Here is a 27,988-nt window from a genome sequence, read left to right on the forward strand (position 1 = left end):
GGATCCATGAATTAGGCACTTGGTTGTTTCGAATGCGAGGCTCCCGGGTTGTTTCCTCTCGGTAGGAGGACTGCAGAGTTGCAGCTTGTGCGTTGCAGGAAGCTGGGACAGTTTTCTTTTAATCCATCCCTCTGCCTAAAAAGCCTCTCCTTTTAATAACAGTTGCTAATTTTAATGTTGGTCTTCAGCTTTGAAACAAGAAAACACATGAAAGAAAGAAGGTGGGGAGAGAGGGGAGCCTTAAGAATGCATTGCTTTGAAATGCTGTTTATTTATGTTTTAAATAAGATATTTGACCAGAAATCACCATGCTTTCTAATTTTCTTTACGGCTGAGGATATCCACTGCCAACATGTACAATTTACTCACTGTGGAAGAGGTTGTCGCTGCTCCCTCCATCCCATCTCCATCCCTGCAGCTCTGGGGATGCTTTCATGTTGCAGGGCCTGAGCAGCCCTGAGGTTTTCCTGGCCACGCCAGGTGCTGGAGCAGCATCCTAGGAGGGGGAGATTGGAGAGTTGTGGTTCAAAGAGCTGCCGGAGCGTCCCTTGCTTTTCCCTGTTGTTTTTTAACTGTGTTTTAATTCTCCTTCACCACAGATACTACTTCAAAAAAGCAAGTGACGAGTTCGACTGCGGCGCGGTGTTTGAAGAGATTTGGGAAGATGAAACCATCCTGCCCATGTACGAAGGGAGGATTCTTGGGAAAGTCGAAAGGATCGATTGATGGCATCTGCATTTCGTAGGGGAAGTTAAGGTGGAAAAGGCTTTGGACACACACAGCAGTGGTGATGACAAGGAAAGGAGGAAACCAGAAACCAAACTCTGAAGGGAAGTTTTGAACCAATGAAGAAAACAAGTGAGGTCTGTGAAGACTTTGCTGAATTAGCCTTAGAGGAGGAAAAAAAATGGCATTTATTATTCATGAGTTGGGTACCGAGGTGATAAAACCCCTGAACTATTTATTAGAAACATGACCACTGTTGGCTATTGGAGATGCAGACCCTGTTTGAGAGACTTCCATGCATAATATATGATTTCCTGGGGATCTGAAATCTATGGACTAAGAGAAACTGTGTATAGCTTACCTTAACAGTAATCCTTATTGATATTTATTGAACAGTCTGTTTTCCCTTAAGTCCAGTTTTTGGATATGCTGCTTTAACAATGGAGAAGAGAGGGGCTGGGAAGAGGGGTGATGGGAGGAAGGATTATTCTATTTTTCTATATTGTTCCCACTATCTAAAACTGGGGAGTTTGGCTGTGAGCACGTTCATGCTTCAGTTCTGGTTGGAGGGGGAGGAGGGAAGGAGTCTCGGTGTGCCCAGTCTCTCTCCCAAGTGAAATAAGAGATAAGAACAGTAATAAAAGGCAAAATCAAGACACTGTCCTGCCACTCACCTGGAGACCGGTGCATCTTCATCTATGCTGCTCTGATTGGAAATAAAGGTCTTAAGCATTAATGTATCTTAGATGCAGTAGAAGAACAGCAACATTGTGGTTTCTGTCCATGGATTTCGGCGGTGTGAGGTGTTTGCTTTGCTGCTGTCAGGGGTGAGGGTACCGCGTGGTGGCCAGTGCCTCTTGGTGGAGGCAAGGTAGAGCAGAGCCCTGAGCCTGGGAGAGCTGTAGAAGCCATCCAGTTCCCATTCCCGCACTTAGCGCACCAAAAGGACACGTTGCAAAAGCCAGGTTAAAAGGAAAAGTATGTATTCCACATAGCTAGCTAATTTTTTTAGCCATTCTACTTCAATGTTAGCACTACTTGTATTTCAACCACGTGTAGCTGGGATGGGGCACGACTTCAGGCCGGTGTGGAGCACGTGAATCGTTGTGTGGTGGTTCCTAGTTGGGGTTTTTGGATGGGTTGGTTGGTTGGTTGGGGGTATTTTTTGCCTTCCCTTCACAACCCCCACGTGAGCCCGTGGGAGATGAGGGGGAAGGCTCTCTGCATCCCCTTGGCAGAGCTTCGTGTGTGCATGTGTGTGGATGTCGGGGGCAGAGCGGCCCTTTCCCGATGAGAAGACCTTGCATTTCTACAGTTGGGTTTTGTGTTGATTAAGTTAATCTGTGCATTCTGTTTGCCATTGCTACTTCGTGTAAGTCTGTATATATTGTAGACAACGTATGGTGAAAATATTAATACACTATCTCTAGTGTTTCTAAAATTGAATCAGTACAGTACCTGTGCCTGCATGGTGTTACGAGGCCATGCGTCGCCCTATATTCAGGGTTCAAGCTTTCCCTTGTTTGTTTAAGGGGTTTATGTATAAATCTATTTTATGCCTTTTATTACAAGTCCTGTACTCATGACTTTTGCCATGGCATTTTGTTCTACTTATACTGTAAATTATGCATTATAAAGAGTTTCATTTAAAAAAAATTACTTGGTACAATAATTATTGTAATTAAGAGATGTAGCCTTTATTAAAATTTTATATTTTTCAAATTAATATTGTCTGACTTTTTTTCCCCCTTAATGCGTTAAATTGTTTTTTTCTCATAGAAGGTAGAAACAGCAGTTGAGCTTTACTCTGCCCTTTCCCTCTCCTACCCTGGCAGGGGCTATTCCCATTGGGAAGCTCAAGTAAGGCAAGGCAAAGGCTGGGGCTGCACTTCAGTGCAACGATTAAATCATTTACAGCTCCTTCAGGTAACAGCTACCAATTTAGCATGACCTTATTGCAACACTAAGCCTACCTGATGGAGAGAGAACAGGCTGATGGAGGAGTGAGGACTTCCTCTTGCTCTCTAAGTGGGTTCATGAAGGCAGGGTGTGATGTTCAAAGGGATAGAGTGGTCCAGGAGCATCCCTGCAGGGTCGTGGCACATCAGAGGGTCTTCATCACTGGGCGATGAAGGGTGGTCATGGCCTTACCCAGGTGGAGTTGAGCTGGCACTGCTCACCTGCATCACCTGCCGGAGCAAAACACACCTTTGTCAAGTCACAGAATCATAGAGGGGTTTGGGTTGGAAGGGACCTTAAAGACCATCCAGTTCCATAGGCAGGGACACATTCCACTGGACCAGGCTGCTCAAAGCCCCATCCAACCTGACTCACAGTTAGCCAAGTCCTGGCTAATGCGGCTGCATCTGCCAAGATGAAGTGGAGAGAGATGTGCTGGAAGGTGCTGAGCAGGACAAACTCTGGGAAGCTCTCACCCCTGCACCTTCCCCCATTGGTATTTATGGCCCAAACCCTATTTTATAGCTGAACGAGCTCGATTTGTTCCTGAGGGAAGCTGCCCATTCCAGGCATGGATTTGTCTCCCAGCTGTTGCCCAGACCTTCCCTGGCTCAAGCGAGTAACCCTGGGAAAGCGATTGTGGAAATGCTTTTGGTCTGTCCTGTTGGTAACCAAAGCCAGCCTCTTTTCTTCTGCTGCACCAATGGCACCAACCAGGGCTTTTTCTCCCCCACCCCCCACCCCCTCTCTCCACCCTATTTTCTTCTATGAGGTTTTAAATGATCTGGGTTATTTTGTGTGTATGAGAAGACTTCATTTAAAACATCAGTAAAACTTCTATCAAAGGGCTCCGCTTCACACCGAGTACACAGAGCTCCGGCCCGGATCCTGCGGTTCAAGGGAGCTGCAGGCACTTTTACACATTTAAATGGATGGTGCCTTGTTTTAGAAAAGCCATCTGAAGTTCATGGGGTTCATCTTAATTGATAAGCTGGACATAACGGATGGGTGTAGGGAGACTTCAACAACATAAGGGAAGAAAGACAGAGTTTTTTTCCCCCTTCTCTTTTTTTAGTCTCCCATCAAAGGTTGGGAACTTAGCACTACACCGTAGTATTATTTTTCTTCTGCTATTAAAATGAATCACACTGTGCCTAATTCTTCTTGGGAAGATGAATGTGTTTGAGGCAGCTTGAAGCCATTCAGCGCCTCGCAAGCCTTTGCATCTTTCTATCAATGTTCCAAAATACCTCTGTTTTTTGGATGTCTGTAGAAACAAAATAGAAAATGGCTTCAAATACATGGCAGGCTGTTTAGTGGAGATGAAAGGGTATTTGAATCGTCTTTTAAAGTGAATGAAAAGTGAATCCTCTCTTCTGTTTCAATTATAAGTGGGACATGGAGCTCGTTAGACGCCACCTTAATGTGTGACACTGAAAACGCTCACCTACCTCCAGCGCCTCGGAAACAGTTGTTTTGCCGCTCGTCTCGGGCTGGAGATGGTGATTGCAGGTCTGCCTTGTCAGCTGCTAAATGGAGAGGAGTTCTGCTGGGAAAGTGCAGCATCCAACCTGGGTTTAAGTGGAACAGGAGGTGGGGAGGGAGCGAGAACCTTATTTTGACCCGAGCGCTGGGTTTCTTTAGTTGAGCTCAAGTTTATCAGGTTAAACAACAACAGTGCCCACAGAGCCCCTTGCGGTGCTGTGGTACTTACCAAAATGTCCTGGTTTGGTACTTGCAGTGGAGGGATCCAAAATGTCCCAGACTGGAGCCTTCCAGAGGAGGTACATCAATAGCAAGCACCCTGCACTGCAGAAAGGATGATGTGAGTGGGACCAAACCACTCCACACACTTAAATCTCACTAATACTTAAAGCATCTTTCGTGCTGGAAAGACTCATTAAGCCCCCGAACACCCATGGAGGAAGGTAACCCGCCTGCGTTAGACCATAGCATGGTGGAGAATTGGCATGGGTAGACCCAGGTGAGCTTCAAAGCATCGTATGTGCTCTGTTCCTGTCACTGTCCAGCACAAACACCAGCCCTGGTGTCTGCACAGTTAAAACACATTGATGGATCCTTAGTGGTCCTCAGGAGCTTTTAGGGCACAGAGCCTGGAGGGAGGAGTGGGCTGGGAGTCATCCAGGGAGCTTCTTTAGGGAGAAAACCCCACTTTCCCAAGTGTTCCACAGCTGGAAGTTGTTGGAGGGGCAATGGGCTTGCTCAGTCCCCAGTAAAGGCTTGAAGCAGTGGGGAATAGGACTGGGGAGGGCACAGCCATGGGGTCCATTCTCTCTCTGATAAGTGGGGACAAAGACCCTGGAAATGTGCCTTCTGCTTCCCTCAGCATAAACCCAGGCTGTGTTTGGATGCAGAAAGCATCCCAGCCCTTGCTTGCAGGCCTCTCCGCTGTGCCGCAGTGGATAGGAGGGACAGATTTGTGCTCTCTCTCTGCCCTCAATGCGTGGCATTGCCTGGCTCGAAGAGTGCAGAAGGTCTGAGTCAGTGCCCAAAACCACACCTGAGCCTGCCCCCACAATCGGGAGCTTACAGTAAAATGATGTTACAGCCCCCTCAAGTCCTAACCTCCCTCTCTGCTCAATTCCAGTTCGCAGCGAGCACAGGAGGTGGTGACAGTGTCAGTACGCACTGAGGACACTGACTCACAAGCACTGGAACATCCTCATTGGAAGAGGTTTGTGCCTTGGGAAGAGGCGTCCCAGCCCCATGGCAGGGTGGGGACACGTCCCTGATACAGGTGCCTACATCCAGTGGTGTTCTCAGTTGGTAAAACCAGCTCAAACTTCCAACGTTCCTGGAGACGGGAAGCACCGAGGACCAGGAGTGGATACAGGAACTTGGGAATCCTTTCTCCATAAAACCAATGCACAAAGTGACCTGCCACCATCCTGCAGCCCCTCTGAGGGGATGGGAGGCTCCCATCCTTCACAACACACCATTTACAGCACCCCGAGGCACATCGCCTCTGTCCGTACCCTTCCAGAGCCCTTCTGCAAACCCAGTTCTTGAACAGTAAAAGACCCCAAAACAGTGACAAAATCCCTTTATAAGTAAACAGATTGTAGGCTCTGTGTTATTTTTAACAGTGTCAGTATTGCGGAGGGTGCTTTGAGCTGAAGTCCCATGAAAACTCCCTCCTATTCCTGGATGCTGGAATCTGCAGCACTTTCCTTTCCCAAGTCACCCTGAGGTTCATCTCTCCCCTTTACCTATGGATTTTATTCCCTCTAATCCCATAGATCAGTTGTGCACTGGCTGGGCTGGAGGTGCTGCTGGTTCACATCGGCAGCATCATTCCCTTTCTCTTTCACCTTCCATTAACCTCCTGTTCCTCAAACACCTTCCTCCAAGCACTGCACTCCTGCAGCAACCTCAGATTAATTAAAGAGGAAAACACGAAAGGAGCACTGGGGCTGTAAACGGGGCTCTTATCCCATCGCTGTCAAACGCTCCCTCTTAATCACAGAGCCCAGAAAACGCTCACACAGAGGAGGATGGAGAATTATTTAAGGCAAATCATCTCCCTTCCCCTCGGAAGAGGGGACCAGACTCGCTCTGGATGCTGAAAGCAGCTCTAGTTCAGCTCCTTCCCGTTCTTCCTAGTGACATCCCCGATTGCTGCCCGCAGCCTTGCCCAGCCATGCACACACACGCTCCTTCCCCCTTGCTTTCATTAGCACGCTGCTAATCACGATGACGAGTCCCAGGCTGAGGCTCTCTAACACTTAAACCCTGCCATGCCGTATGTTTTAGCCTCTCTTCTCAATTAAATGAGTGTTGTGATGCGTTTAATCTTCAGAGAGCGTTGAACCCACGCAGCAAGAGGGGAGGCTAATTTTGGACATCACATCTAGGCAGTAGCATAATTTCAGCCAGTTTTGGCTGACCTCCCTGGGCAATGCCCTTCATCTCTTTCATGAGGAGGAGCTATTTTTAGGGAAGAAAGCCCATTAAGTCTCAGCTCCCTTAATTCAGCACTTCACTGGATGAGGTTTGACAGGTAGATCTTGCCTTATTGTTATTATTTTGGGTTAAAAAAATAAATAAAAAGGAAGCAGAAAGACCCTCTGGGAATTCTGCCTTTCAACGTTTGTCTTGGGCCCTGCAGGAGTCGGGAACATCTCTGAGCCCTACAGCTCATCCTGCTTTGAAACGGCCGCCTCGTCATTCCTGATGCACGGCGCCAGCGCTGCCTCCTCATCTGCAGTCACAGCGCTCCCTGCTCCCGCTCCCACCAGCATCGCAGCTCTCCTCACCTTCCCTTCTGCTGGGCTGGCTCAAAGTGAGCTCTTATTCCCCCCTAAATGCTTCAAAAGACCCGGGATAAGCAGGATGCATGGCCGGGATGCTCCTACTTCGGCTCTTCCCTTTGCCCTCGCTTTCAGAGCTGAAAGCTCAGCATCACCCCTATGAAGGAGCCCAGTTGACACTGAAGGTCTCATCCAGCCCTAAAATATGAACCAACAAAACCCCTCCACCCCTTTGAAGTACTTGCAGGTGGCTGTAACAGCCAAGAACAAAAGCTTTGTGCCTTTTCCAAAGCTCCTGTTACCCAAACCCCTTCCATCTCTAAAGGTTTTCCAGCACAAGCACAACGTCCTCTTCAGACGTTTCACAGTGAGCTGTCAACCAGAAAGTCTCTCATCTACAAGGACAGACATAAAGGATTACACAGCAGGTGATGGGTCTTTGCCTTCAGACATCAACCAACCAAGCTCCCACTGGCCCCAGCAGGGCAGAGGCGAAGGATGGGGTTTGGGGACCGGACACGGCTCCTGGGACAGATGCTATAAATCCAGCTGGTATCCAAAGATGATTTGGGAATAACAAGGGGGCAGCTGATGGCACATGCAGGTGGGGAATGGCTGGGCAGGGGTTAAACCCTGCCCTGTGTTGCTGCCATGCAAAAACCAGGCAAAAGCACCAGAGTTTTGCATTGAGATTCAAATGCCCAGATCAAAGCAGAGCTCCAGGAAGGAAGGGCCAATTTAGGTTGGAACCAGAGAAAACTTTCTCAGCTAACTTCTGGGAAGTGAAACAACCAGGTCTCAGAAAGCTTCCATCAAAAGGGTACCTTGAAGGGAGATGAGTTTCCGCAGGAGCATCCTGCGGGGAATTATTACTGGATCACAGCACACGCCATCACAAACCTGCCCTGCTCTTTTGAACCTGTCACCAAAACGCCCTTTGTTCTTCCAGAATAGGATGAGCTTGAGTCCTGCCAAGCACAGCTCGGTGCTGATGTCCCTGCACCACCCAGCACGGTGGCATTCCCATCCCGGCATTCCCGAGAGCCACTGCCCTGACCGAGCCAAACGCCCAAAGCCTTCAGGGACAGCTCGTGTCCAAGGCGGGCTCCATGGCCTTTCGGGATGGCAGCTGGCCCTAACTCAGCATTTGATGAAGCAGCCAAAAGACTATTTCCGACTTTTTCTTCCTCGCTGTTGATTCCAAAGCAAACAAACAAATGGAGAGAAAAAAGGAAAAGTTTGAGAGTTCAACGTTGCTAATTTATGGCTCTGCCCTTTCCCCTTTGGGATTCACTGCCCTGACCTTGGTTGAGCCGGGAAGAGGAGGGCTCGCTCTCACCTTGCCTGTGCGACAGGTTGCCAAAGTAGGGAGAAAGTGTCTACTCCCTCACTCCAGTAGCACGCAGTGCTTTTGTGTTTGAGTCTTTGTAGCTCCGAAATGCCTTTAGAACCCCCTTGCCCCTGTCCAACGTGGGGCGTTTAATTACCAGGTAAAAGAAGTTTTGTAGACTCCATTTAATGATTTGATTGCACAGTAACCAAAGGGTGTAAGAGGGCTGTAGCCAGAAGGCACTTCAAAGCGCTGCCTTGATGTTCCTTAGTGGGCATTAATGGTTTCTGAAGGCAGGAGATTGTTTCAAAAACCCCTATATTAAAACCCTCCTCATGATCCCGCCAGCAATCTCCCAAAAATGCATAAACACTGGAATCCTCTGCCAGGGAGGGAAAAAAGAGTTCAAAGGGATCCGAGAGTTTTCATGTAAAGTTTGGAGTTTAAGGCGTGACTGTTGGCTACGGAGCCCCACTGTTTGAACTCTTGTTTATTAAAAACAGTTTCCCAGCGTTTCACAGGGTTCAGAAAGACAACAGCAAAGCGCAGCCTCTTTCACAGCGCCCTGTTTAAAGGCTCCATTGATTTCTACCTTTATGTTTTATCTTTCCTCTCTTTTTTTTTGTGTGTGATCAAATGCTGAAGTTTAGCACAATATCCAAGAGGAAAGCAGAGCTGGGGCTGCCGAGGAGAGAACAGCTCGGGAATAAGGCTTTGACTTGCTTTTTCAGAAGGCTTTGTAACAGTTCACTCCACACTCCTCAGTGCCCCAGAAGGCTGGGTGACAGCAACAGCAGCATTAGGAAATGACAACTTGGCTGGCCCCAAGCTCCAACTGCCTGTTTGATATCATCACCAAGCCTCCAGCCTTTATCTGAGCCCGAGCACTCAATCCACATCCAGCCAAACAATCGGCCACAGGGGAAAGAAAAGTCTCTTCTTTCATTATTCTCAGGGTGGGAGATAATCCCGCAGCCTGGCCTGTCTGGCCATGCATCTTATTTCTGGTGAGCCCACCACCACCGCACCAAGAGCGGTCTCATTCTTCCCTGTGCTTACACATCCCTCTTCCCTGTGCTTTCAGCCAGCCTCAGTTGCTCAAAAAACCTCCTGCTTTTTTAAATCAAGGGGTTTTAGCTAGGAATGAAGTGAAAGGGAACCTGCAGCATGTAGCAGCCATTGGGCAAGCTTGGGAAGGAGATGGGCTTTGAAGGGGCAGCACCTGGAGCCACTGAATGGCTCGCAGTGAGATGCAGCGATTCCTGCAGGGAGAGGAGCCCAGGGACATGCAGGAGCACTGGGAAAATCCTGTGCTGTCCTGGGAACAAGGCTCACAGCAGAGTGTTTTTGCAAGTTCTTCAGTCTAACTGGAGAGATCTGAAGATAACAGAGCTCAGAGCTGCCCGAGCTTCGCCTTAACTACAGAGGCCATCATCCACCCCGTGCAGGTCTACCAGTATTGCCAGAAGACATTATAAAAGGCACATTAGGAGCAGAATGAAAGTAAACACGGACCCAAACAAACAGAAACATCTGCTGAGCAGGTAGCCTGAGAATAAACTCCTTGTTACAGCTGCTCTCCAGGCTCAATCCTCAGCTCCGAGTCACCAGGGCGCTGCCAGGTGACACCAGCAGAGGTTCTGACGCAGGAGAGAAAGAGCTAATAATAGTGTCATGTCAAAGCCTGACTTTGCCTTGCACAAACACAGCACAGGGAAGGGAAAATGGGATGTGGAAGGGAACATAGGAAGCAGTTTTGTTTGAGTCTCGGGGCTCAGTCCTGCCCTGCAAATGGGGCTGGGAGCTAATGGGACACCACTCAGAATGTCAGAACAGATTGGGTTGGAAGAGACCTTAAAGCTCATCTGCCCTGCTATGAACAGGGACACCTTCCACTAGACCAGGGTGCTCCAAGCCCCATCCAACTTGGTCTTGAATTCATGCTTGACCACTGATCCGACAGAGAAAGTCTCCGTGCTGGAGCAGGATGGGGTAAGATGGAGAGAGGATTGCTAGTGCTCCCTCAAGAGAAATGGGGGTGTGCAGTGGAGTAAGGCAAACTGAGGTGAAATCAGACCCTGGGCATTGAGATCACTCTCAGGACTTTGCTCCAGAGGAGTCACATTCAAACCTGAGGACAAGAAATGCCATGGTCTTGAATGAGGAGATGCTGGCTATGAGGGACTGCATGTGAAAGCATCTCGTGTGCTTTATAGTTATGGAGATAAACTCAGATTTTAAATGCTGTGGGGAAAGAAACTGCAGAAAAACCCCACAAAAAGCAGTCTAAAAGGAAGGAGCACCTTGCTTCTGCTCTAAGCAGCTGATGGCAAAGCGCTGCTCCAAAGATTTCCCTGCCTCTCTCCGACCATCCACCCAGCACAATGATAGCAGAGAGCTGAGGTTATTCTCCTGCCATCCCCACTCACAGGAAAAATCTCCTCCTTCCAAACTCCGGGGACTGATGGAAAATATGAACTTAATTTTGGGTTCTGTTTCCCTTAAATCGGCGCAGTTCCAGTAAAATCAGATTAAAATACCTCCAGTTCCTGATGTTTGGGGATATTTAAAGGCAGATCAAAGCACTTCTAACCAGTCCTTTTGGTAGCACGTTTGATGAGAAACACAGGTGCACTAATATATGAAGCTAGCAGCCAGGCTGATTTAAATGCTGCCTTGCAGTCCTGCCTCTGATCCCCTTAACCATCAGCTGGGGGAGGGAGAAGGAATGGATGGATGATGTTTTCATAGAAGACTCTTTTTTTTTGCTGGTTGCAATTTGAGCTGCTTCATTTTCTGCATGAAAACTTTGTCTTTTTTTATGCCTTTATTTCTTTTCCTTCTAATAATTACAAATAGAAGGAGACTATCAGGCAATGGAGACCCATGGAAAGGTGGAGGGGAAAGGGAGTTACTCTTTCAAGTGCAAGGTGTTGGCTTGTGCTTGCATGGAACCAAGCACAAGTTCCACATCTCATGCACAGAGCCCAACCACTGCATCACCATGGGGTTGGATCCTGCTGCATAGGATCAGGGTGGGCTCAGCTCTTCGGCTGTGCTCCTGTATTGGATGGGGAATGCTCTCCAAACCCCACAGAGCTTCACGGGGGGGGGGGGGGGTTATATGGATTTCCCTGGAGGCATTTAGCTGGGAATTTTGAGGTTTGGAGACCAGAACCAAACCCAGCTGTACTCAGTGAATATGAATGGGGTTGAGACAACTTTCTGCAGAGTTAACCCAAACCCAAGCAGTGCAGGGCGGGGGATGCAAAGCAGAGCTGTTCCAGGGGCATGGATCCTCCCCTGGTGTTCTGGATACCAGTCATGGATTCTGAGATGCCACACTTCACCCAAGACTTGGTCCTCTTGGGTTTTCCTTGTCCTGCCTCCAACCAACAGCTGCTCCCTTCAAAACACACCCAAACTGAAGGCAGGTTAAAGGGAACCGTTTGACAGCCCCAGTTAGAAGTTGCTGCTGTTATACTTGAGGGAAATCAGAGTGTTTCCTACAAAGGGCTCAGCCCTGCTTGCTGACAAACGACATGACCCCAGCAATTCGTCCCCACTGGGACAGGATGGGAAGTGCTATAGGATTTTCTCTGCTGGGAGCTTTCAAGTTTTATTGTGTGCAATTAAAATGCAGATGAATAACACAGTAAAATAATAAAATGCTGCTCATAAAAGTGCCCCAGTGAAACAAAACTGTCAAAACACAGAGGGGAAAAAACCCAAACCAACAAAAGAGCAAACATTGCTTCCTCTCAAAAAATCATGGAAGTTTAAACAAACTCATTGTTATCAGGAGATGGCAAAGGCAGTGGTTTGGTTAAAGCTTCCCCCTGCTCATCTACAGCTCCTCAATACGGGAACCAGAGCTTGAAGTGATGCTCTGCAGAAGATGGGTCCCCATGCAGGCCCCCAGCCCTACATTGCCCCTAGGACATCCCAACCCCATCCCAAACCCAGCCGCACTCCACTGTCCCCACCTTCACACCCAGAAGCACGAAGCCACCATCCTGCCCCACACCAAGAGCCTGCTTGGGCCAAGTGCTTTCGCTATGTGCAGTGATGAGCAGTCCCTAAGACAGAGTTGGGAACTTTGTGCATTTTCCATGTGATTCTGCTGCAAAAGGGATAACTGGAACCCTGCTGGCACTGCATGGTTAGGGAACTGCTGCATGTGTGTAAGAGAGATTGTTTTAACCTAGCTACTGTCCAGTTATTTACTAAAAGGCATAGAAAAAGCCAGGCTTAGACTGTCAACTCGAGTGCTGGCAAGTCAGAAGATGGCCCTGATCCCTCCCCCAGCAGATCCAGCCCTGCAGATCTACCCATCACTCCCCCGGAATCCACCCAGACTTCCACAGGAACAGGTTTCACCCTGTTTAAAGCACAGTAAAACCCTAATGATAATAAAAAAGAGCTACATTTCCCTTGTGATAAATTACAGGGCTGAACAGAAAACAAGGCCAATAACAGAGAAGAAAAATAAGCAAGGACGTACAGCCTGGACATGGAGAATCAGATATTAAACTGAATGGCAGCAGTTGCTTTGCAGTGGTTTGAGCACTGCTCCAACAAACCCAGGCAAACCAAGGTGCAGCTTGGACAATGTACCTGCACTTTGCAGTTCAGGTACATGATCCAGCAGTGAAGTAAAGAGCAAGAGAAAGGGCAGAAGGAACCTGCTTCTGCATGGCACAGGAGACACCAAGTGATGGAAGTTGTTCCTTTTCCCTCTGTCCCTCCCAAATACTGCAAAGACATTTAAATCATCTTCAGCAGGTTGTTCTATCCCATTATAGAGTCCACAGGGGCCTTTCCCATTATCAGAGAGGTCTTCCTATGTTGCACTGACCCTGGCTGCATCCCTCAGCAGACAGATGCTGTGGTGGGGCCAGACTTACTCTTACATTCAGCCCTTCCCATCTCCTTCAGAATGTGCTCATCCCATGGACCACTTACAGAGCATCTCACATTGAGCAGCTGGTACCCAAACCCCATTGGGCAGCCTGTCTATGAGCTCCCTTGCTGCTGCACAGGCAGCTCACGTTCAGCACTGCAGAGCTCGTGGCTGACCAAGCTGGGCTCTGGGTTTTGTCCATGACACAGGAATAGATTTGTATTTATTTCCCTCTTCACAGTGTTGAGCAATACCCCAGCATGTGCACATCAGGACTTGTGCAAATGCTGCCTCAAGCCAGCGTTCTGGGATGGAAACCCAGGATGCTGACATGCTTCATCCTGATTTCCTGGCCTTAGCAATGCCTAAGCTGCAGCTTGCTCAGCCCCTCACCGTGCCTCCTGCTGAGAGCCCTCTGCAGATGCTGCTGCACTAATATGCCCAAAGAGGGGCCACATGAACAGGCTCCAGGGAGGTTTTCCTCCCTGCACAGCCCAAGAGGGATGAGGTGATGCCCATCCAGGTTACTGCTTTAGTCTAAATCCATCCTTTCACTGCTCTAAAGCGATTGCTTCAGGCAGAGCCTTCTCTGGGGTCCAGGATCTCTTTCTTGCTTTTTATGAGTTTTTTGCCTAATTATGGAATCTCTTTCAATCTAGACCTGCTTTGATCACGGCTGGCCCCAGAGAGAAGTCATCTCATCTGGATCAACTGAGGAAAGAAAAGAGATGATAGGCAGAAGTGACCTGCCCAGATGACTAAGAAAATAAGCAGCAAAGCTAAGATCTGAACGCAAGCTTTAGAGAAACCTTCCTCCTTGTGATCAATCACCACATCCTTCCAGGTAAACCACATTCAAATGGGAGCGAGGGGCGAGCCACCACTTAGCACTTTCTGTGGCTATTCTGCTCACCCGGGTGCAATCTGAGCACCCAAAGGAGATTTGTGAACCAGGACATGTTACTGGTGCAGGAGGAAGCCACCCCAGTTCACCAGTGTGGAGGAGACCCAGCGCTGATTCAGCTGACAGATCACAAAGGGCTTCCTATCAGACCCAGCTAAATGAGATCTCTCCAGAAAAGGGCTATTTTCGGTGCCACTCGGATTATTTGCCCTCGGTTGTCTTCCATAAAGGATACTGTGAAGTTAATGATCCAGCCATGGAATTTTAAATAGCTGCTTCATGACTAGCAACATGTGCTCTGGATCAGCTCGAGCCTGTATTTACATATTTCCCATGATAAGTCAACATATGGTTCTTGTTTGTAACATGGACTTGCTCTCTTCATATTGTTACCATTTTTTTTTTAACTTCTTTTCACAATTACAGGGGGAAAAAACCCTTTTCTTATGATTATTGCTAGAAAAAGCACTGTACAAATACGAAGCTATTAGGGGATCTAGAAGCCTGCTAATTGCTCTAATTTGATTCCCACTCCACCCCGAGCTGCTTTGTTACACAGGGGCTGATCCATGAGCGCTGTTGGATGCAGGAGGTCAGCTGCCTCCCCATCACGCCACGGGATGGGGTTTCACAACCCTTCCTGACAGCTTGGCAGTGGCACTCTTTGGGAATCTTGCACTAACGGCTTGAATTTCTTCCCGTTGGAATTTGCAGCTCTAAGGACATAGATGATTTGTACAATTGTTGTTGTTTCTCTCCCCTGCCCAGTTTTCCCTCCCCACATCAAAGCATCAGTCAATGTCTGGATATAAACATCCCAACTGCTCTCATGGCACGGATGGAATCACAGGAATTGGCTTTTTCCAAACTCCCGGTGTCGTTCTCCCTGGTGCTTTGCTCCCCCCGACTCCTCTCAATGTAAGTCCTGAGGTTTCACCTATTTCCTTTGGGAGATTATTCCACATGGAAACAGGCTCTAACCATGAAGAATTTTTTCCTTCAACCCAGTCACAAAGATTATTTCCTTTATTTAATCTTATTACTCCCACTTCAACCAGGCTAAATAATTCCCATCCTCCCTAGGTATTTACACCCCTCTCATACTTGCAGACAGATACTGCATCCCTCCCTTAGCCATCATTTTGCCAAGCTAAACATATGTAACTCTTTTAATCCTTCCTCATAAATCAGGCCAGCCCTTTCATCATTTTTATTGCTCTTCTCTGAATCCCATCCAATTTGTTGACATTGTTCTGCTCTTTAGGTGCTCGGAGGATGGATATCTGACAACCTGCCCTAGTGGAAGGTGTCCCTGCCCATGGCAGGGGGTTGAAACTGGGTGAGCTTTAAGGCCCCTTCCAACCCAAACCTTTCCATGATTCTATGATATTCCAGGTGGAATTTCACTGGTTACACATTACAAGGTTAATTAACACAACTTTCCTACCTGAACACAGTTCACAGATCTAAGGCTTGATGCTGCAACTTCAACTGATAGGAAGAAGGACCCTCTGATATCACTCAGGGTCATGAACAAGTGATCCTGGGATGAAGCCCCCATAAACCTCAGGGCTTTGTTCCCCTTCCCCATGCAGACCTTGCTGGAGGGTGCCTCCTTCCCAGTCTCATACACTCAACCCCTTGGGGCAGCTCATGCCTCTTCCCCTCAAAAACTGCTCTATGGGGTAGGAAAGGGCTTGTGCAGAGAGGGGACAAATACCCTCCACCACAGCACTTCCCAGGGAGGGCTTTGCTCTCTGCTGAGTTATGAACATCCAGCCTATCCAAAGGCAAATGCGGCCAATGCTGCTTTTACTGAGGGTTGGGATGTGCTGAAAGGAGGTGGTGCCTCTGTGTGAAACCCTATGTGGGACCGGGGAAGAGGGAAAAATCAGTTCACAGGCGGTGGCTCTGGCACTATTGTTTTAAAAGGGTCCATGCGTTGCTTGGCACCGAACTTGATTTACAGCTGCATGTGGGGCTCAGGCAGAGGGACATCACCAGGAGCCCCATCCCGCTGCTGCACCCTCAGGATGTGCCACCCTGCCCAGTTCACAGTCCCGTTGCCTTTCACCCCTCAGTAAGGGTCTGCACCCAGCACCCTTCATGCTACGAAGCCCCAGGGCTTTGTGCTGTAAAGCTAACCCCCTTCAGCACAAAGTTAATTCTCTTTGCTTCTCAATGGTGCCACCATTCATAACAAATAGTCTATGATAATAAATACCTCAGCAAGATCAAAAGAACCTTAAACAGCCTTAATAAAGTAAAAAAAAAAAAACCGAGGGAAGTGCAATTGGGTTCTGTTCTCCACCACTTTTCTTCGCTCCTCTTTGCGGAAGGCAGCGGCTACGTAACTTTTGCATTTCAAAGACCCACATCCCATTGTACGGAGAGGCGGGCTGAGCGTTTTGTGCTGTCCGCAGTTTTGTCCAGCGGTTGTCCCACTAACCAGCCTCCTGGCAAGGGAAAGGGATTTCTCCCTTCGCCTGCTGACAGCCTTTCTGCTTTGAAAGCGAGAGCTGACTGCTTCTTAATTAGTGCTGCCATGAGCTGGTCACCGAGGGCCGGGACTCTCGCGCAGGAGCTGGGCTATTCACTCCCGGTGTGTCCTGGGGATGCGAATCCAGCCCAGCCTCAGCTGCTACTGCCGGGAGCTCCCGGGGATTCTCCTAATGGCCCCGTTTCAACCATGAAACACGGCTCAGAAGCCTTGCAAATAAACGCAGTGCACTTTAGAGAGAGCGCCGAGATTGATACGGTATAAAAGAGAGGTTCCTTTCAGACCCCAGGTATCCCGAGGTGCTTTACAAACTAATGTTAGGGGCCTGCCAGCACGGATTTTGCCATTGTGATTCTGCTTGCAAAGCCCAAATACTGCTCAACCACACACACAAAAAGCATTAAGCTCTGAAGAATACAGATCACCCATTTGCAGAGGAACAAGGGAAGTTATCGCCATCACTAGTGTTTGTGTTTGTTACAAAAGCACCTAAGAAATGGGTCCCTGGCCACACTACCCTGAGCAAACAAAGGGACTCTGATATGACAGCAGTGTCACATCCAGCCCTGTGCTCCATCACCGTCCTCTTTCACCCATAGAATACAATAAAAGCAATCCCACCGTAAGTGGATGCACTTAATGCTTCATAAAATTCCTACCTGTTTTTTTCCCCTCAAACAACATTTTACCTGCAAAGTATTAGCAGCAAATCAAGATGGGGACTTTTTGACCAGACAAGGTTGCAACCAACATCTCTCCATCTCCCATAGTGCAGATTCCCATCTGATTGCTGGGCTTACAAGCATGCATATTTTTCCTTTGTGTGTTGATTTGAATCCACACAAAATACAGGATAAATGTCCTTTGAAGAAAGTGGGAAAGCAGAATGGCAACAAGCCTACGTAGGTATTGAGTTACTTTCTGTAATTCATATTTTCTCTAATGAGAAGCTTGCAAGAAAGATATTCCTCTGCTCGCTCTTCAAGTCAGACAGGTTCAACAAGAAGTAACCAGACAGGTATATGTACTCTAGAGGTGGCTTTGAACCAGCTCCCAGGATACGAGCACTCCTGAACTTTAAAGGTATTTAGATCCAAATCTGGATCTGTGCTTTGTGGTTGACCATTTATCCCACTCCCCCACCACGTTATGTATATAAGTATTTATTTTCCTCAACAATGACCCAGATCAAACAGGAGATATGAACTTCTGGCATCTCGGTTTCCAGGCTTACATCTGTGAAAAGGAGAGGGCTCGCACAGATGTGCCTAGCGTGTGACTTGCAGCATTTGCCTGACAATGTCACTCAATTTTGCATACAAGCCCAGCTCAGAACAGTTAGAAAACAGATAAAACACAGGGATGCAGCAGGATCACACGTAGCTTTGTGTGATCCCTGGGCCAGAGCACTTTGCCACATCCCTTTTTCTTGTTAGGATCAGCACAGTAACTTCCTAGTGCCGAGACCACCTCCAATATGAGAATGGAAACGGGACAAAGATCCTGAACAGATACAGGATTCCTAGCTTGGTACCTTCCTGGGAAAATCCGAAGTTCCATGAATTTATCCAGAGGTTTTCAGTCCAGGAGGAGAGTAATAAAGATACAGAGCTCAGGCCCAAGCAGCTCCCCGAATGCAGCCCAATGAAATGAAGATCTTGGATGAGAATGCTGCTTTTAACCTTTTAGCATCATTTCAAGTTCATCGCTCCCCAGAGTGATGCAGGTTACTTCAGGAAGGTTCTGCCTGTGCAGCTCCACCTGCCTGCCCCAGCCACACCATGGCCTTCTGCTCCTTGGCTGAATAAGCTTGCAAATATCCCGCCCTGCCCATTGCTATGAATTAAAACAATCAGTTCCCATGCGCTCAGCTTTGAAGCTTTCCCTCTGTGAGCACTGGGGGCATTAAGAGTCATGCGTTGCAGGGGCTGCAGGAAAGGAGCTGGGATTCGGAGGGGTAAGGACAGCCAAGGAGGAAAGGTGTCATCTGGAAACATGATAATCAGCTTAGAAGAAAGCATCCCACAGGATTCTGTGGCACCACTTGTGATGTTTTCACAGTGGGTTTGTATTACAAGAGTGGACAATGGGATCGCTAAAAATCCTTTAGGTCTTTTATCTCCACAATCACATTTTCAATGGGCTTTAAAAATACACGACCTTTCATTAATATTCTCTTTCAATAGGAGAAGCACCCATGAAACCACCAGCTAAATGTGGGCCTTGAACTAAATTCAGGCCTTGAGCTAAATTCAGTGGCTCTCACAACCTCGGCTGTGCTAACAGGGAGAAAGACATACTTGGAAGAGGAACTTTGCCTTCTTTTGAAGTCAGAATGGATTTGCAAGGGTCTTATATGATGAGGGGACAGTTTTAAGTAGAGGGGATATATGTGTATAATTTTAACCATGTAAATAGTCCTTTGCAGCCTGGGAATCTTCAGACTTTTTCAAGGCTTTAAGAAGTTGGCCCTGCATACTTGTTAAAATCAGTTTAACCACTTGCCAAGAGGTTTAAAGAAAGACGACACCTATTTTGCATGAATAGTAATATTACTCTGATGAATTTAGTTATACTAATGGCAGAGCATAAAGAATATGCTCCTGCCTATGATGGATTTTTTTTTAAGGCAAATAATAAGGTTCTCGAGGGTGTAACCTAAACCAGACATTTCATAAAAGATCCATCCTCGAACAGAAATGGCATGAAAGCATGAAATGAGAACTAGACGACAATCAGAACTCCTCTTCAAGTGCTTTGTAGTAATTATTTTAAAAAGGCCCCACAAAAGCCTCTATTCAATTGCAGAATAGCAAAGTGAGGGCTCTATGGTTCAAGGCCAAATAATTTCTGCAATGGAAAAAACAGCTTCAGTTCTTCAGTTCTGATGGAAGGTATTTTAAATGGGCAAGAGGCTTCAATTATTGCTTTCTTTTCCCCAGCTTCTGTGGGACATGAATTGCCCACAGATAAACCCCCCTGCTCTGCAAAGTGATGACCAACATCCTTTGCAGCTCGAGTGCTCCCAATTCCACAGGGACACTGAGTATCACAGCCTTCAGATAAGGGTCGGGGGCTTGTGGCACCACATGTGGGGCTCAAGATCCCTTTTTGCCAGGTCCCAGCTGGTCCAGTCATGCTGGTGGATGAAGCCTGCTCCTGAGTGACTTGAAGTGGACCAGGTTGGGAAGGTTGGACTCTTTCTTCTCTCTCCTGCCCTTCTTGTGTCCTTCTTGCACCCCAAAACCAGCTCTTTCCCCTTCGAAAAATACACTGGAAGGTGAAAAGAGCGCCATGGAGCCAGGGAAATGCTGCGCTTCCAGCCCTTATCCTCCTCATTGCTGCAGGGAGGAGAACATGAAAGCAGCATCTCCCAGCTCTGTCATGGAGAGACCAGCGCAGAGCCAAGCACAGACACGATACTGGTGTCTAGCCATCTAACAGCTGTGATCAGATGCACGTTTAGTGCCAACATGACTGGTGCCATCTTTAGATACCACCTTAACTTACTACTATGATGGAAGCTCATCACCACCACTGTAGTGACAGATCCGCTCTAGATGAAGACATTTTCCTACGAAGGAGTTGCACTTTTCAGTCATTCAAACTGTAAATACAGTCTGGAAAGTGTCAGCAACTGGAGAATCAGCCAGGATTCATCCAATATCAGATAAACACTGCTCATACACACCACCATGAGGCAGGTACACAGCTTTCCTACCTCAGGCCTTAGTGCTGGCCCCAGCAGAACTGGGGGGAGCACTATGTGTATGAGAGCCCTCCAGTATCTCCAAGAGCCCAACTGCCAGCTGAGCTTCCTGTGATTCCCCTTGGAAACGGGCCCGTTCCTGCCTGTTATGGCTTTTTGTAGCCATGCCCAAGCAGCACAACCAGGTGAGAACCTGCCAGCAGCCCTGAGCACTCCCCAGTGCCTCGACATGCAGGGTCCTGCTTGGCAGGGAGTGATGGAGAAGGGCACAGCGGGCCAGGCTTGGCTGCTGCCATCTCTCCCCCCATCCTCCCCTCTTACTCAGGGCTGTTTCACACTGTCTGAGCTCACCACCCTTTCATCTCTTCATTTCCCCTTCTTGTGCAGGAAAAAGCACTTCCCAAACTGCCAAAGCCCAGCCTCGCTCCAGTGCTGGATGAGAGCAGATACAAGCACATACCTTGGGCACAGCCGTGATTTCCCAGGTCCTCAGCAGGGAAGAACTGCTTGTGCATCCACAACACAACCAGTTCCCAGGCCTGCTCCCACTGTCCTTTCCCCAGCATCCTCGCCCATCTCTCTCCTTGTTTATGCTGTTTTCCCTTTGGCAGTTCCAATTTTGCACTGAAAATCCTTTTTGTCCTTCCTAAACTGAGGGCTGACCCACCTTTACAACTGGGGTGGTTGAAGCAGAGCCTATTCCCCACCAGAATATCGTAATTCTAAGCCAAGTGCTGTGCTGTGATTCCAAATGCTTTATTTAAAATTGCTTCAATGTGTAGCTTTTCCAAAAAATTATTTCCCCTTTTCCAAGGCTTTTCTGAGGCTTTTGGATTTTTAGGACTTCTCTTTCTTCATTCGTGAGGAAACACATCCCCTGAACCAGCCCTCCTGCAAACCGCCTCTGGACTTTCCCGCAGATGCATAACCTCTCTGTGCCTCAGTTTACATAGGTGTAGGAACCCAGGGAGCATAATTTCCCTGCCTCAAAGAAGCAGGGCGAAACTTAATTAAACTAATGCCTACAAAGGGATCCCGTATCCTCAGGTGGACAATCGGTACGGAAAAAAAACTTCTAAGAGAGTGCTATAAGCACTTCAAGAAGAAGCTGTAACAACAGGAGATCACAGGGACTTGGCTGCACTCCTCTTCCTCCAGCAACAGCACGGTCTGTGCATCTGTTCCCCTGGAGGGATCTTGGTCAGACCCTGCAGAGGGAGAGCTCCAAGGGAAGCCCATCCTTGCCCATTGGGATGCTCTTTGGCTGGGGACATGGGACCAAGCCGGGGTGGCAGTGCCTGTGTGCAAGGTTTGTGCTGACTTTGGTGGATCTGGAGGGCATAAACCCAGATTCTGGGTCTCCCCTTTCTCTGTGACCTTGGAAGTGGATGAAATGCAGCTCTCCTGGGATGTGACAGCAAGAGGAGGTTGTGATCAAGGAGGAGCAAGAGCAGTGAAAGCGGCCGGTGCTCAGTCTGTGTTTAACACAGCTCCTGTCCCAAGGCGGCAAGGGGAGCATGAGAAGGAGCAAGTCCTGGAGAGGGACTGGGGACTGTGCTGGAGGCTCAACCCTGTGAGCTTCAGGGGAGGAAGAGGTGACCCAACCTGCTGCTGCCACAGGCAGGGCTGTGTGTGTGGTATGAGCACTGCCTGGGGCTGTGCTGCACCCGTACCCCAGCACCCATGGGAGACACTGCACCTCTGCCAGAGGTGCGGCCACTGGTGCCTTGATCTGCCCCAAGCCATCACACAGCACACACACACACAGAGCTGGGCTTCTATAGGTTTGCTCCTTCCCTTTGCAATGGGTTTTGGAGAAGCCTTTTGTGCCTTGCTCTTGCTGGGTACCACCGCCCTCCTCCTGAGCATCAGGAACCCTTCCCAGGGGAAGTTAACTCCGTCAAGATACACAAACACAACCCAAAAGCAAACAAAAAAGGATACATTTTCCCAGACACAACACCAGACCTGCCCCTCTCCTCTGAGCAAACCTACTGCTGCCTACGTGATGCACGCAAAGCCCTGGCTCTTTGTAAGTACAAGGAAATGCATATTTCATTACGCCGACATTCCAGTCACCTACAACAAAAATAATTAATGACTGCTTAATGGCCCCAATGAGGGGTTTTCTTTTTGAAGCATTTGAATAGATTAAACTTTATTGCCAGTGAAAAGGAAAAGCTATAGATCATTTTGAGCCAGAACAAATAGATGTTGTATTAGTCACTGTTCAGCATTTATCTAAGTCAGTTATTTCTGAATGACTGAAATAACAAGTGCCTACAAGTAGGAGTAACAAAATCAGTGCAAAACACTGCCCAAGCAGCTGCAGACTGACCAAAGTAATTGCAGGAATAGGAGCATCCCTGTGTCCAGGCACCCCTCGTGCTTTCCTCCCTCTCCATTCCAAGCGCCCAGCACAACCCAGTAAGGATGCAACACAGCAAAGCCAAACGGCGCAAGCTGTCTAAGGGGCAGCAGCAGGACCACTGCCACATCTGAGCGCTCGGGAAACCACTGCCAGACAAAAATGATTGCTTTGTACAAAGCCTGAAGGAGTTCGATTAACTTCCTGGGTTCAGAAACCTTGCGTTTCCTATGCTGGAGCTTTACTCTGCCACAGAACCCTCTGGTCAACGCTCCCCACTGTCCCCAAGTGACGGCAAAACCCCTTAGTGCCACTGCCCTCCCTTGCTGGCTGCTTGGAAGCATCAACAACGGTTTTCCCCCATCCTTTGGACACTGATGTTTTCTTCCCTAATTTCCCAGTCCACCTCATGCGACTGAAGCAAGATCTGGGCCAGCCTCACAGAAGAGCTTGGGAAATCCCTTCACCCCTGTGCCAGGAGAGCGTGCCCCTGGTGACTGGGGATCAGGGGTAGTTAGAAATACCTGAGGTGCACCAGGTATTGTCGTGCACTGCGGGTTTAGTGTTGAGCATTGCTGCAGTGTTTATGAAGTGGTTTCAGTTCCTGTGCTACACTGACACATTGTGAGCAGTCATTAAATTCCACTTGAAAAGACGGTTTGTTTAAGGTGTTCTGCAGTGTTGTGTTCTCTAACAACCCCATCACTTGCAAGGCAGAAACATTCAAAGTTCAAGCCCTGCAAACACATTTACTGTTTTGTTACTACCATTAGCAGCGGTGTAACTCAGCGGGAGAACAGGCCCAGATCCCATCTCACCACTGGTAGTACATCCATCCAGCCCCTTAAACTCTAGTTTAGAACTAGGCTTAGGTTAGCTCCAAATACAAGATGAGTCTCATGGAAAGTTAAAGCTAGCAAGAAGCTCTTAAGAGGCATTTAAAAAGTAAAATGCAAACTTCAGGCAGACACCATGGAGATAAAAGTGACAGTTTCAGCTGTCAAACATTAACATAAAATACTATTTATTGCTTTCCATTGGCTCCCTTCTGCATATCACCCATCACACTAATGGCTGTCCCGTTATTAACCATGGATTTCATGGTCATTAACTTGAGTTCAGCAAGTCACAGATGACTTTATTAGGCATGACGTTGATAATCACTATCTTAATTGCACAAGCTGTCCTCTATACCCACCCTGAACACCAGCTGTTTTCAAGTTGAGGCAACATTACCCTCTCCATTGGGCAGCGCAGCATGCCATCCCATAGGCTGCTTTGCCAGCTAAAGAAACTAAGGGAAATAATTCAGGGTAAGAGCTTACCATTTTCTGTGCTGCTCTGAGACACAAGCCACAGCTGATAAAGCAGAAGTGAGGCCACAAGAACCACATTGTGCTCAAGGTGTTGATAACAAGGCTAATGGAGAAGGGAAGGGAGATGGGGCTCGGTCCTCAGACTGGATCAGGCTTGTGGCCACCAAGCCCAACAGCCAACAACAGAGAACAAGCCTGTCTGCTTCAAAAACACAGGAAATAAGCTTTTTAAGCAGATGCTTGGGCCTTCTCTATAGTGGTAGCACAAGCAGACTGACCAGGAGCAAACACCACATTGACATTGCTAAAGCACTAACTGTCCTGCTGCAACTTTCCCCCTCCTTGCACCATTACAGACCCCTGAGCCGCTGTGTCCAAGATGGGCAAATCAACCCTCTTGGCTGGGTCTCATAGGAGAGAAGCAATCTTCTCTTTCAAACAGAATGTGGTTTAAAACTAAAACCAAAGTGAGAGCTATGCTGGTCATGCACTAGCCCATGAGCTTTGAAGCAGGCCTGTGCCCAAGCGCAAAGCATCGTCTCCTTGTCATCATCGTTAATGGAGCTCAGCTGATCCCATTGTTCAGCCTCTCAGGGTAAGAGGTTCCCTCCTCCTTGTCCCATCAGCTCTTTGCATGGAAACCCAGGTCTCTAGGGTTGGTGTTTGAATAGGTCACCTGTGGCAAAGACACCTCCCAGTACCTTGCCCTTTTCTTTGCACTGGAGACAGTATGACTTGTTTCGGATACCAAGATTACAGAACCCCAGAATCTACTCCCAAACCCCAAATTTAAACAAACAAACAGATCCACCCCCAAACAGAACAGAAAAACACCGTTCTGAAAGTTCATATTGCTCATATTACACTGTAAGCAGCTGACAGGATTTTAGTGAAACTTCAGATTTCAAAGCATAAGAAAAAGGTGGATGAGTATCCCCCAAACCGGATTCCACACCAAGCTGGGCTGTATGACTGGCAGGGACAAATTCATTTCTGCACGAGCAGCGTTAAAGCACATTCACACCCTCAGGGCATGTAAATGTGAGGTTACCATGACACAAGCCCTCATATAATCCTCAGCTCTCAACCCTCCCCTCCAAAAAATCTTGCCCCCCCCCCCAAAGCACAGCCTTCCCACATCAACAGTTTTCCACAGGCACAGGAAGTCTATGGATGCACTACAGGACCGCAGCCTTAGATCTCCTGCTCAATCACAGCTGTGGCACTTCTGCGTTTTACACAGACCCTTCCTCATAACTTTTATTGCACATTTAGAACCGTAATGTAGCATGTGATAAATACTTCTGTTAGCTCTGCATACATGAATGGCTTTAACTTGCAGCTTATACTTAGTAATGAATGTCAGAGTATGTGTTAATAAAAAATTAAATCACCAGAGCGTGGTGTCAGGGTACGTACTTCGGTAACCTAATGCTGTTAAGTTTTCATGTCATGTGAACTGGAATATACAGTAGCAAGGAGCAGGCTTTCCTATTCCCTGTGGATGGTACAGATGTTTTGCACTCCCAGATATTATTCTGAAGAGGGACATACGCTTTTAGTATGTATCTATTATAACATTATTAGCCACACTCCTAATTAATCTTTAGGAATTCCAGGCATATTTCATGTAGTTCTTAGCAAAGGAAAGGGGTGGGGGGAAAAAAGGTGCCTTAACAACTATTTGCATCGTAGAGTTCATAAATGAGCCCATCACCCTATACCAGAACTGCTATAATTTTATCGGAATGAAAACCATTCTCTTTGATCTCCTCCAGTTCTTAAATCCAGCAGTTGTGTATTCAAACATCAATGGAAATGTGGTTTCAAGCTTCCTCTTTCATTATCTTTCTCAAAGATAAAAAAGAGCAAAAGGAAAAAAAAAAAAAAGTTCTGAGCTTTAGAGATGAGGCAATATTTTTACAGTAATTTCTTTATCTGATTTCATCCTGTTTACAGAAGCTGCTGTTTGGAAGATTCCCCCCCCTTTTGAGATGGCTTTTCTTTAAATAAACGTATATTAAAAAATAGAACAGACAACAGAGGCAGCTTCCTGCTTGCTCTTTATTGTGAAGGAGATAAGGTTGCTAAATGCTGTGCTATCTGACTTTGGTTCAGTGCGTGACCTACATGGATCAAGATGGAGATTTAATGATTAAACTTAACTCCTTTATCTTCAGCAAAGAGGGAAGGGGGGGGAGGAAGAGTACCCAAACAAACTGCTTATGTTCTGGCATGACAGAATTACAGTTCAACATGATAATTAACTATCTGACACATTCCTGCGAGGCTGCACATGGCATTAATGGCTCCGAAATGCCCCCTCTCTGTTGTCATAACCCAGCGCTCTTCTCAGCAGCCAAAACAAGCACGTACTCTAAAGAGCATCACAGTTGGCAAAATGCATTTCAGCCCTCCTCAGCTGATTCAGACAGACACAGGTGTGTTTCATGGCTCATGTGCCACTGATAACACAAATCCAGGAGCAAATTCAATTAAAACAAACCAGATCCTTAATCTACCAAACCCATAAAAGCATCTTAATCTGCTCCATCCAAGGCCCTGGACTCCAATCTTTCTACTAGCTTCTTTACAGCTCTTGGAACATATCTTGATCTCTCACATCCACATAACACAGTTATCTCACAGTTACACATCCAGCATCCCTGAACAAACCAGAAGACATAAACTTCTAGAATGTTCCCAGGCTGCTCCTCCTGCACCCTCAAGCCCACTGCAAGTAGAGCCTAACAATCTTGAGTTGATCTGCTACAAAGAAAACTTCAAAAGGTCTGGCACTTCAGTTCCGATGGGCTGTAAAAGCTGCACATACTCATGCATGCAACCCTTGTGCAAAAGAAACCCAAAAGAAACCGGCAATCCATCCCAAGAAACCAAGCAAGCTCCAACCTGGCTTCACCACAGGGGCCACCTGAGCTTTGGAAGCACCCAGATCAAAGTGTGGACACTTTCATTTTGCATGAGAGCCACATGACATGCAGCAGGTTTAATGAAGTTTGTTCTTAGCATTGTTTCAACCCTCCAGGGCTGCTGTCACCCACATGGATCAAAACAGCAGCACCTATTTGCATCAACTCCCAGTGGAAACAAAACACAGCAGCCATCAGCTTCTGCAACATCCAGAACAGCAACAAGCTCCCTGTACCTTCCATACCATAAGGACATGGACCGCATCAAGAGCAGAACTCACTCTCCACCTTGGAGCACCAAAGTTCATTGAAGGAAAGAGTGAATTTAGGGTCTTACCTTCCAAACCATCCCTGCGGAGCTGCAAGACCAGCTACCTCAGTGCCAGAGGAGCTTCCCTGCCAGGAGTCCCAAGGCAGCCCCAGCAGCACTCTCTACCCACTCAGCTGGAAGCATTTACCTTAATTAATGAACCCACATACAGCTGAGAGCAGCATTTCTGCCCCCTCCTCCTCCCAAGGGCTCAGCAGAAAACCCCAGCTGCCCCCAGACAGGAGGGCTTGATTGGTATTAACAGGTTCATAGCAAAACTGGTTTTGTCCTGCTGCTTCCTCCTGGGCTGGATGGGGTGGAAGAGCACTTGTCCTTGTGCTCCTCCGTTTTCTGATAAGCAGCTTGGATAAAGACTGAAATTGTTTGATCACTTCCCAGAGCTCTTTCCTCCCATCTTTCATGGCCTTCCTATGTTCCCCATCTCCCTTTGCCCACACAACAGCATAACGTCCCAAAACTTTGACTAGGAAACCAAGTGCCAGCTTAATCCCATAGACCAATCCTGTCTAAAAGTGCTGGAAAGAAGCAGCCTGGAAATGCAATGCTTGCTCCTCATCAGGGGAGAGGAATTTCATCCTGGAATGCCATGAATGCCATCACAGCCAGAAACTGAGCTGCTTCCAGAAGATGCTCTTTAGGACGAGGGGAGATGCTGCCACAGCAACTTTCAGGCAACTCTGCAGTTACGTGATGTTGGCCTCTGCATCGCCTGGTATTAGATCATTGTCTTTTCTTGTCAGC

General features: G+C 47.7%; 1 protein-coding gene and 1 long non-coding RNA gene across 6 annotated transcripts in view; one reads left to right on the forward strand and one right to left on the reverse strand.

Moving 5' to 3' along the window:
- The window catches only part of AXIN2 (axin 2), a 49,898-nt gene extending 47,446 nt beyond the window's left edge, over positions 1-2,452 (forward strand). For all 4 annotated transcript variants that reach the window (XM_057418595.1, XM_057418593.1, XM_057418596.1 and 1 more), the window contains exon 11: positions 600-2,452. In XM_057418595.1, the coding sequence (XP_057274578.1) occupies positions 600-726 (127 nt within the window). In that variant the 3' untranslated portion in view covers positions 727-2,452. The remainder of the gene's footprint in view (positions 1-599) is intronic.
- On the reverse strand, positions 248-27,467 carry LOC130604213 (uncharacterized). 2 transcript variants are annotated; one of them, XR_008973409.1, is made up of 4 exons: positions 27,254-27,467; positions 4,400-4,489; positions 2,700-2,915; positions 248-496 (listed from the first exon to the last, which is right to left on the reverse strand). It is a non-coding gene; the product is annotated as an uncharacterized LOC130604213 (long non-coding RNA). The 2 variants fall into 2 exon arrangements; XR_008973407.1 differs by having other exon boundaries at positions 4,400-4,494.
- Positions 27,468-27,988: the final 521 nt, after the last annotated feature.

Source organism: Pezoporus wallicus, unplaced genomic scaffold (assembly GCF_028554395.1).
Source record: "Pezoporus wallicus isolate ANWC-B61680 ecotype Strahan unplaced genomic scaffold, APGP_CSIRO_Pwel_v1 contig_3710, whole genome shotgun sequence".
Classification (NCBI taxonomy): Eukaryota; Metazoa; Chordata; class Aves; order Psittaciformes; family Psittacidae; genus Pezoporus; species Pezoporus wallicus.